Source organism: Argopecten irradians, chromosome 11 (genome assembly GCF_041381155.1).
Source record: "Argopecten irradians isolate NY chromosome 11, Ai_NY, whole genome shotgun sequence".
Taxonomy (NCBI): domain Eukaryota; kingdom Metazoa; phylum Mollusca; class Bivalvia; order Pectinida; family Pectinidae; genus Argopecten; species Argopecten irradians.
The window spans coordinates 15,779,639-15,791,800 of NC_091144.1; the positions used below are offsets into that span (position 1 = coordinate 15,779,639).

At 34.4% G+C, this 12,162-nt stretch overlaps 1 protein-coding gene across 3 annotated transcripts in view; it reads left to right on the forward strand.

The window, feature by feature from the left end:
* Window positions 1–12,162, forward strand: part of LOC138334849 (leucine zipper putative tumor suppressor 2 homolog) — an 84,442-nt gene that overhangs the window by 49,363 nt on the left and 22,917 nt on the right. For all 3 annotated transcript variants that reach the window (XM_069283623.1, XM_069283621.1, XM_069283622.1), the window contains one exon: window positions 639–1,296. In XM_069283623.1, coding sequence (XP_069139724.1) covers window positions 655–1,296 — 642 coding nt within the window. In that variant the 5' untranslated portion in view covers window positions 639–654. The remainder of the gene's footprint in view (window positions 1–638; window positions 1,297–12,162) is intronic.

Genomic DNA, 12,162 nt, shown 5'->3' on the forward strand with positions numbered 1-12,162 from the left:
ACTACACTGGAGTAAAACGTAAATCAGCCAGGCAAGTTAAAGTCAAACATCTTTTATTTTAAGTTTGATCTATATAGAAAAGTTTGAAAGTTGCTTTTCCTTTATTGAAATGGACATGAACAAACTTGATGTGGATACGATAAAAACATCTTAAAGCTATCATCAATGCTAGCTGTTTGACATCAACTAAACTGCTTAAAATTGTCATTTGTCATATATCTTATAAATGCCTGGATGTTTTTCTTTTATTTAAGTTTTTGCTTCTTCATGTTGCAATCTTGAATGCTAGAACATACAGATGCCTCCTTGTTTTAATGCATTTATCTTAAAAATAATCTCTTAAACTTCAGAGAAAACATCTGACTGAGATGATTGAGGTTATGTACCTTCTAGATGTTTATCTGGCTAATGAAGGAATCCATAAATAGTTTTAAGTGGATTGTGTTATAAGTACATTGTATGTAAATCATTTTTACATATTTTATTTATGTTATGTTATCTTTCTCTTTTCTGCCTTTTTCCTTTCAGCAAGGCAAACTGTATACATATATAATGTCATAATTGCTGCAGATATTTCGTAACATTATAGTTACAGTTAATTAGCTGGATTATACGTATATCTATTTTGTTACTTTCAGACATGGTATAGCTGACATGGCGAGTCGAACAAACTCCACTTCGGACCTGGTGTTTACAGATGGAGAACTGTCACCACGGTTACAGGAACTCTACTCTCCAATGTCAAACTTCTCCTTACAGTCACAGGAAATACTCAATTCTGTGTTCGAATCCGAGTACAGCACACCGAGTAATCAGTATGATGACTACTCACACATTCAGTATACTCCAAATAGAAAGTTGTCTGCCCCTGTGGCCCCGGAACCTCCACTGAGGACGTCCAGTGTATCCTCGTTTATGTCGGACTATACTCATAGGTCATACTCGACAAGCCATGGCAACGGTAGTCATAGCAACAGTGGACATGGTAACAGTCGCGGCCATGGCAACGGACATGGTGGCGGGGTCTCACAGTATTACAAGGGACAAGGTAGTCAACACGCACATCATCTACATCCTCCGTCCAGGAGGAGAACGTGGACGCCTTCGGGATTAAAAAACGGCATGACAGGAAATCTAAGTAATAGTAATAGTACAAGTAACGTGAGAAATTGTCATAGTAACGATCTCTTGGAAAATAACTACGACAGCATAGTTAATGGCCAAGTGAGAGTTCAAGGTGACGAACCCGAGATAGCACCACCTAGGTTGGCCCCAGTCAGTGGAATTCTACCCAGGGTAAGTAATAATGTTAACAAACACTTATCAATATTGCAAAATGACTTATTTTTGATAAAGTAATTAGATATATTTTAGAGGTAAAATTTACCAGTCATAATTCAATTCAATCCAACAGTCGACTTAATTTAGGATTTACAAAGTGGGGGTTTTACATCTGTCATCCAGAAAGGGACATGGATGGTGGTTTAATTTCCTTCATATGGAAGAAATTAGACATCTGCAGATCGAGTGCCATGATAATAAGGCAGGACTAATTTTGATATTTAAGTTTTAGGAATTTAGTTATAAATCTATGAATATTGAGTCCTAAAGGGTGTTGGAAGTGTGATTTATTGAACCTCAGAATTGGTGAAACTGCATATTAATTATCTTATTAAACTGTACAGGTGAAAGTGAGGTCAAATGTTATAGGATTACGGTATCGTGATTATAATCTATAAATCGGGCACTGGACGGTATTGATACCGATATTTCATCTCATTGATTCTGGGTCTTGTTTCATCGTTGAGCTTTATCCAGTAGTTAGTATGGAGATGTATTGATCAGAAGTTTTATCTTGTGGATCGGTTTTAATTGCCTATCAGCGTCACCAACTGATTCAGGCTAGATTTCACAGATTTGGCCATTTACATCCATTTACATCTCACACAAAAGACATGTGCTGTCTATGGAATTTTTACACTTGAACAATGCTGGCCATAGATTGATCTGTAGCAGCTGATGGTATTGATCGGGATGTTCTTGAGCTCTGCTTCTCGCTGCTCAGTTAACATATTGTACAATGGACGCCACTGTGGATAGTTCAGTTGGTGTGGAGGCCATTATTTAATGTCAAAGAGGTTTACTGTTTTACCTACATACATGTATACATGATTGAATCTTGGACATGCCCTTAAATGGCCAGGTAAGTGTTATGATACTGATACTGACCAATCCTGTCGCTTACAAACTTCCATCTGACCGTGACTAAGTATGAGCTGGTATGTTTGATCATTTTGCTAAATGAAACACACGTTTGGAGTTGCCTGACACAAGAATCAAAATTCAAAATATTTTAGTTTAAGGAAAACTTGCTTAAAAATGAAACCTAATCCAAATCTATACAGATAGAGATTTGTCGCATTTGATATGAAAGCGATAAAAAACAAGCATTAATTGAAATAAATTCCATTAAGACTTCATGAAATATTTATAAATAAAACTCAACTATTCTATTGATTTGTGAGATTTACATATGAAATGTATTATCTTCGTTGGATTCGTCTAGGCTTTCGCCTACAACCTGCGTAAGCTATATAAATCTGATTGATGTGGAATGGGTCTAGCTCTTTAATGTACTTGTCTGTATAAAGAGGCATTCAATAGAATGAAAGTGGGACTTTTTTATCGTAATTTAATCATATTCAGGTGTTCAAACCGTTCTGACTTATCTAAAGTGGTAATTAGCTTACAGGTGGCTTCAGCTATAACCAGCACAGAGAACTGTTTTTAATATGAACAGGAAAGTAAAAGACTCCTGAGATCTGCAAACAATATTAGTGTTGTTTCATCCTAGTTTAGCTGGCATGAGATTCCTATAAAATTGTTTTTGTCTCATTTCTGAGATAGCTGTGGGCTTTATGAAGATGAATCTTGTTATTGAGAAGTACATGCTCATTTTTTACAGTTTATTTATATTAAGTTGTTTGAAGACGTACACTTTTCAACCTTTTGTGTATGTATTAATTTCCCTCAAACTTCACAGATATATGTGCTTCAACATGCAGTTATAATCATAGCTACATTTCATTGATATTCAGATGCTGTAAAGAATTTATATCTGAACATAGTAGCTCTTTTTTCTGATACAGTATTTATGTATATATCTGGTACAAAAAAACACCTGAGCTTCAGCTCAAAATAATAACCTAGTTTGAATATTACAAAGTTATCTCCCTTGTAGGTAGATATTGGTTGTGATGCCATTATTCTGTAAATGAAAATGCAAAACATTTTGTTGTTATCAAGAATATGATGTACGTGCTAATAAAACATGAGCTACTCAATCAAAACCTTTGTGCATGGGCAGATAACTCTGTAATATGCAAGCACTGAATAAAAAAAACCTGTGGATCTAATTCTGTATTTGCATATTACCAAGTTATCTGCCCTTGTGGGTAAGTATTTTTTGTGATGTCATGTGTTTGCACATGTATACGTAACATCATACATTTCAGAGAAAACGATGTGAATTGTGTTCACAAAATAATTACATACTAATCGATACATATACCCGCAATGGAGCTAACTCTGTAATATGCAAAGACGGAATAGTCACCATTGGGCTTTAGAATCAGTATTTTTGAAAGATAACTTGTCAATTATCAACTAGCTCAATTAACTAATGATGGTATTGTTCTTGCCGATTAAGGTTTTTGTTTTTATCTGTCCTGGAGAAAATGATTCACAAGATCAATTAAGGAGTGAAACTGGAGACATTTAAAGGATTAGATTTTAGTGAATGTAACATGAAAAAATAACATACTTAAAGCTGTGTAGAGACCCTTTAAAAACATTTACATATTCTCTGAGGTGTGAAAATAGATCCCTCAGGCCCATCACAATGAAAGTCAATGTTGTTTTTCTTTGGTTTAATTTATAAAATGGGCATGTACATAGCACTATACCTCAGGGGTTACCTGAGCTAGTGAAAAAGTTTAAAATGTTCCTGTAAATTAGGGACCAGAAGCAGGGAAATGTTAAGGGAATGAGCTATGAAATTAATTATTTTGATATTCACGATAATGATTTGAATGTTGAATATAAGATTCAATTCAGTAATTCCATCAGTGTTAAAGGTAGATTTTAGGTGTTATCAGAAACTCTACCCAGTCAAAATTTAATAGACTGATGCTTATCCTTAAATGTTCAGTCAGAGTGAAATACCTCTAATCTTCATTAACAAATAACTGCCTGATTGTCCAGTGTTCGATATGACACGGATAACATGAAAACGGTGTAATTGAAATTAATGACTGACGATGATGATGGTGCAGAATTTTAGAATGTTCATAATACATGTTCAGTGGTATTCTATATAGAGTATACCGTATCAGTTTCTAACGTGACACCCCCTGAATAGATGAGTTTGGCCAGAAGGTCCATTGTCGACTTCCCTTTGGGAGCTAATGGAGCGTTGGACGTCTAACTCACTCTACCTACATAATAACCACAACTATTTACCTGTAGGGTATCCATACGACTCATCATCACGTTTTTATTTCCGAAATCATTCAGAAAAGTAGGTCATTTATATGTATAGAAATGCATATTCAATTTTTTTTCAAATTTTTTTTTGAATTGAAAGTTTTTGTATTTGGTAGCTGAGAATTTGGTTGTTTGTTCAGCTCAGGAACTCTTTTATTTTTTAATATGCTACATTGCGATAATCATAAGCTAGTATTTTATGTCTGTGGTTTAAATATTTTTTAAGGGAAACCATTCTTTAACAAAAACTATGAAAGATATGAAACTATGTAAATGAAAATTAAAGATAATTGGAACTATGCAAGCTTGTATTCGGAAAGCATAATCAAAATACCAGGTAGCTGTAATTAAAACCAAACCTATCGGTGTAGAGAGATATTTTACATAATCAATTGTAAAGTTGACCAGACTTTATGTAAAGATAATATTGACAGTGTTATGGATGGTAATGTTGATGGTAAAGTTGACCAGACTTTATTATATTGACAGTGTTATGGTTGGTAACATTAATTGTAAAACGTAATAGATGTATGGCGACATGATAAAGTTGACCAGACTTTAATATGACAGTGTTATGGTTGGTAACATTAATTGTAAGTTGACCAGACTTTATGTAAGAGATAATTTTGACAGTGTTATGGCAGATAACATTGATGGTAAAGTTGACCAGACTTTATAATATTGACAGTGTTATGGTTGGTAACATTAATTGTAAAGTTGACCAGACTTTATGTAAGAGATAATATTGACAGTGTTATGGCAGATAACATTGATTGTAAAGTTGACCAGACTTTATAATATTGTCAGTGTTATGGTTGGTAAAACAGGAGATGCCCAGGGAAACATCTAGATTACAGGGTATTGATGAAGACTATCAAAATTACAGGGGCATGAACATTTCACACAGTGTAATGACTGAGACTGTGGTCCACTAGTGGTCAGTCCAGTGTCCACTAGTGGTCAGTAGAGTGTCAAAAGTTGACTGTATGACAAACTTGACCATATATAGATTCTATGTAGGGATGGCTTGTTACCATGTCTATAGAGTCGGTCTCCTCCATCTTGTTATCACGAGTTTAACTGTCAACTTATCCCAGCAGGTTTTGTGATTCTATTGAATGTTTTCTGTATCCACTGTATCTTTAAGTATGAGGGACACAACTGATTAAAGGTCATTATATTTCTCTAATTATTGGCTTTATTTGGAGGGTCTAGCTTGATCAACTGTTTCCATGATAGGAATTAATGACTGCTGAACTATAGTTCTGGTAATCCTTCTTTTGATGTAATGAAATGAGAGTATCAGAAAATAAAGATTATCCATTTTGTTGTCAAATTGAAGTCATGGTTAGCGAAATTACAATAGATATACTAACTTGAGTAGGTGTTTGTTGGTAAACCCATGTGTGTAAAGATAAAAAAAGCATGATTTCTGGTTTTACCAACAGAGCCATTTAAGACCTTGACCCCATTTTGTTTAAGCAGTGTTTGACGGCAGTAAACATTGTGGTTGTTTTCATTTGTCAACATTGTATCCTGTCTCTAGAAACTCAAGCTCTCCACTGATAAGCAGCTCTCTCACAAAAATATTTATTAGTGACCTTTGATTGATCAGATTAAGATTCAAACTGCTATACAGAACTCAACGGTGTAAGATAATGGCGGTAAAGTTACCTCCCTTTCTCTACTCTTTGAAAAAGTTACCTCCCTTTCTCTGCTTTAAATATGTTACATTCCTTTTTCTGCATTAGATATATTATAATACTTGCCAACTTTTTGAAATTCCCATTGTAGTAATTTCACGTGTTAAACTTTTAACCTAAAATAACCCAGTACGAAGAAATTAAATCATGAAAGATTGATTTTCGCATATTGTAACTTGTTCTTTTTGATGGTATAGACCGATTTTTGAACATTTTGAATATTAAGGAATTCGGACTTGCTAAAATGGCCTAAATTAGGGGATCAAAATTGGGAGTATCCCTCTAAAATAGGAAGGGTTGGCAAGTATGTTGTATTACTTTCCCTGCTTGAAAATATTTACATTTCCTTTCTCTGCTAAGATTAATTATCTCCCTTTTTTGCTTTAGAAATATTAAATTTCTTTCTCTACTTAGATAAATTATCTCCCTTTCTTTGCATTAGAAAAAATTAACCCAACCCCCCTTCTCTGTTTTAGATTAGCTACCTCTTTCCTCTACTTCAGATAAATTACTTCCCTTTCTTCTGCTTTAGATAATTACCTCCCTTCCACCCTCATTGCCAAATAATAGGGAAATGATGATTTAGTTAATTGCTAACTTTAGAGTTATTCACACAATTGATAGTTAATTACCAGAGAATCTTTACTGTTTTTGTTGAGGTTCTTGGGATGAGAATTTTGTGTTACTGGTTCGTTAACCCTAATTAGGGAGTTTTCTTGTGACTGTTCCAATAAACATAAGACCTCCCCACCTGATCAGTTTCAGAGCTAGCCATAGATCAGTAATTATTGGGGTGTTTTGGGATTTTCCCAAACCATCTGGTAAACATTGTATTACTGTTACCAAAATGTCCTGGAATCTCTGGTTTTGTTAGCATGGTGAATACCATTTGCTGAATATCAGCACAAATGTTTTGTAAGTGTTACATGATAGAAGTAATATTGAATGCTACTACAGTCAAACCTCAATGTATCGAAGTTCAAGGGACCGTCAGAAAAACTTCGAAACATCGAGACTTCGAATTATTCGTGGTTGAAATTAGACTGATTTTATTTTTACCATGGCCAACTATGGTAGTACATGTCGTCTCCGTTCCGTAAACTTTATAATCATTTGTTTTTACCACAAGCAAAACAAAATAAAAACGAAGTATGCAATTAATCACATGTATTGTATATTATAAACAAGACTTACGTGTACTAGGCCTAACCCATGTACATGTGTTCGTTTGGTAACTATTTAAGCGATAGTTAATATTGCGGAATTAATATAAAAACGAAAACACGTTGCAAAAACGAAACTAAAAAGGAGGAACCGAAAGCACTACAACACCTACAAAATACTTCGATTTAGAATGATTGATTTGCTCCAGTATTTATGCCAAAGTTTTGCAATGTAACAGTTTTGAGTATGAGTTACTAATAATGTGGCTCGTTTTTTACCGTTCCGTAAATTCTAAAAAAAACAAAAACAAAACACTTGGTTATTGGCCTTATCAGTGATATTAATTATCTTCATGATAGCAAGCAAGCAACACAAGCTGTCATAATTCTTATTGTCCGGCGAAGTGCCGTCGCGAGACAGCTAGGCGAACACCTGATCTGTACAGGTAAATTTTTATTCGAATCATCGAGTGTCAGTTACCGTCCTATGATTCTATAACAAATGGTCCATGAAAAAAGTTCGATACATCGAGAACTTCAATTCATAAAACTTCGATTCATACATGGGTTAGTTAGTAATGTTATATAGTGAAGAAATTCGGGACCGGACAAAAAGTTCGATACAGCGAGAAATTTGATAATACGGAGTTCGAATCATCGAGGTTTGACTGTACATGGGTTCAATTGATCATGGAAAATCGCGGGTAAGTAACAGATAATTACTTTAATTATCATAAGACCTGTTGACAAATGCCTGTTTTTGGCACTAAGAAGTACGTAATATAGTAATAAACTTTCATCCTTTCTAATTTGATATAGCAAGACACATGAAAGGATATTAAAAAAAATGATAATGATAATGGTTTTTGCTAGAAGAAAGTTTTGAGAACAAGTATTTCATTCTAGGTAAGAAGCTGACATATATATCAACAATATAATGCCTATGGCTAAATAAACTATATTATGATAGAAAGTGACATCTGATGATCTCTCAGGACCTCATGTGGTCCCACACTGCTAATTGATGATCCCATGGGGCCACATGTGGTCCCACATCATAGATTGGTGATGTATGTTATGTTAGTAAATTGGCATCCTTGTTTGTTTTGGCACAGAAATCATTCCATCCTCCTGGAGATGTTTGTTTGTTCTAATCAGTACCCAGAGTTATTCTTGTCTCTCAAATGTTTGGAAGGCACCAGGCTGTTAGGTTAGACTCAGACACCCTGATCAATGACAGACATTAACTTGATCACTCTAGTTGTTATCATGAGTAAAAGGTAAAGTACAGGAAAAAAAGTAAATTTAGTTTGGCAGAATTTGGTGGTCAAGATCACTGAAATAGAAGGTCAATTTCTGTTTATTTATTTCAATGTAAATTAAATCATGGTGGTTTTGTTTTTACAAATAGATTAGTGTTATATGGTAAATTCACTTCAAGTTCATGAGCAATCCTATATCTTTTTTCCCACTGAAGTGTTAATCATCTAGAGTTTCTTAAATCCTTTTAGTCTTGTAAATTTTCTTTTCAAAATTTTTTATGTCCATATTGCTTTAGATGTGTATTGCTGCAATATGCTTGCCATTTAAAGTTTTTTTTTTTTACTATCTTTTAACATACATACATTTTTTCCGAGTAAAACCCTGGCTGCATGCCCAGGTGTGTGGTTGAAGTTGATGTGGGGTTTGTTTGTGTGGATCCAGTCAGAGCAATGATGATGGTTCTAGACAGACAGATGAGGGAGAGGAATGGCTTTGTGGTAAATATCCAAAAAAATGTGAACAACTCTTAAGACTAGCATTGAGAAATATATATACTGAACATCAGTTTAGTTATGTCCCTTTAAACCATTACCGTGGATTATTTATTTTTTGCTGTGCACAAATCTTACATTTTACATGAATTATGTGACAATATAATAAACTTAGTCTTTCTGACTAAGAAAATATATGAAAGGAATTTAAGACTTTTGGAATTAATGTTTCAACCCAAGGGGAGATAATTTAGTATTATACTGAATGTTTTACAAAATGACTGAAGGTGGCCACAGTTTACATTTAGCAAATATCCTCATGCTCTATTGCTGCTATAAAGTCTGAGCTATCAAATCTCCCAGACATTTACCACCCTGTTGATCAGCTATCAAATCCCCCAGACATTTACCACCCTGTTGAGCTATCAAATCCCCCAGACATTTACCACCCTGTTGAGCTATCAAATCCTCCCAGACATTTACCACCCTGTTGAGCTATCAAATCCTCCCAGACATTTACCACCCTGTTGAGCTATCAAATCCCCCAGACATTTACCACACTGTTGAGCTATCAAATCCTCCCAGACATTTACCACCCTGTTGAGCTATCAAATCCTCCCAGACATTTACCACACTGTTGAGCTATCAAATCCTCCCAGACATCTACCACACTGTTGAAGGGTATGTATGATGGCACAGTGATGACACTGTGATGAGGGGGGATTGATAGGGATGGAGGTGATAGGTATATAAATGGTTGATAAAGAGGCTAGCTGAGCTGGGAGTAGTCATTATAGATATATCTTATGGTAGGTGAAATCCAAAGATTCATTCTAAACAATATGCATTAGTAATATATGAAGTTTTGGCACATACCGTGGCTTCAAAATGCCTGGATAGAAAGATTCAGATAAAAAATGATGTCAATATAGATTGTCGATAGAGGCTAAGTTTGCCACTAATAAAGATATCAGAATGTTTAATACCAGTTGTTGTTGTCAAGCTTATAACTGCAGTAAACAACTAGCACATCAGATCGGTATGAACTGTAGAAATGTAAAAAGGAACGTCACAGATCAGAGGTCGTCTTTTGCCTGTAGTACTGATGGCTACCTTAAAAGTAGATATTGCCAAGGACAATCAGGCTTAATTAAGACACAATCATTGGCTCAAGATGTCCATTCGCCACATCCGAAAGAAATTACTTGTAAATCAAATATATTTTGAGACATTAATCTAGACAAGCTATTTTACAATGTTTTGTCATCTGAAAATTAATAAAGAGCTATATAGTATATCACAAAAGACAAAGGAGTATAGAAATGGATGAAGAAGATGATGATTTACACATGCATTGAAGCCATATTAATCCCTTATAAATCTATATCATTAAGTACAAACACTTTGCATTACTGAGTGGAGTACAAATATTAAACAAGAAAAGAAAATTGGACTGCATGCATAGAGATTCTTTTTCCTATAGAGCTGATGATGCATGTATAAAAAATCTCCAAAATTAAATTCACTATGAGGGAGTTGCATTGAATAGACAATGGTGTTTATATCCGGAATTCATTAAATACACAGTAGATTTATAATACAGTAGGCCATCTGGTTACTCTATAACTTTACACAACAAGGTGGCACAAAATGGGTACAGCAGGTTACAAGTCGCACTGTAATGAGTGTCTGGTTTGAATTTAGGATGTTATATGTTCGAAAACCTGCCAAAACACACAGTTAAAGTTGTTTGTATTGTAATGTAGACTAGCATTTTTCATAGAGAGACACAGCAATGAAGATGGTGGATATAGGCTTTGTTCGAGGTGTGATTATTTAAATTTGTGAAATATCTATTTTAATTTTAAACCTTACATCAATGTTTTCACCAAGTATCAAGGTATGTACTTCAGCTCAAATAATCAAACTTTGTAAAAACAAAAAAGTCGCCAAGACATTTTGTATGATCAGTGCACTAAGATTCAATGAGTTTATATTCACGACGTAAAATTTAAATGTGGTTTTGTTCAAACTGACACGATTACATTAAAGATTCTTTGATCTGAACAGATCTTTTAGACGATCATGAGTTAATGAAGCAGATGAAAGTTTACATTGCAAGAGCTTCTTATTCGTCTCTCCTTGTACTGTTTCAGAGGTATTTTACATAAATATGTTTGTTATTTACTTAGAAGTTTGTAATTGCTGATTTTAGGCCAAACCATATTTTAATTGATCACTAGATACATATTGCTTCAGGTGCAGACTTTTGATATAAACAGTTTGTATTAGCTATAGCTGAAGTGTTTATAGAAACAAAATTATTTTAGAAGCTACTAGCCAATGAGAGTGAAGTCATTTTCAAATGAATGGATGCTTATTGTAACTCATAATTGACTATAATTGTGCGAATAACAAATTGAAGATGGTACTGAAATTTTGTATTTTGTCTGGCAGGTCTATGATTGTTATGTCAAGATTAAAATTGCTCTCAGATTTACAGAAGATAAAAGTTGAGACTTCATCCAAGTAAATACTGCCTGATAATGTGTACACAGCAATGTCTTTAGTAAAGTGAGCATATATCATAGTAGAACTCCAGGGAGTAAAAATGCTTCTAATTTCAGTTTACTGCTGATAAGAAATGTTTGATATTGATGCTTCAAACTGGTGAAAATCTACATGAGTCCATCTTGAAATTGATATTCTTTTATAAATCATAAAGGTAATTGTTTGTAGTGGGTTCAACATCCAAACTTTGAAGGTTTTCTGTGATGGATATATAGGTTTACTGCTACTTGTGGCAGCTGTCCAAGTCAAACATTCAGGCACACAAGATGAGATGAAGTTCTCAAGAGGGTAATCAGGGTTCCAGAGATGCTTGTTTGACAGGAAGTAGATATTGTTTACTATATATACCGTGTGGATTGAAGTATCCAGAGTGATGTTGTCACTTGCATTACCATGGTAATATGTTGATGCCGAAGAGAAACCAGA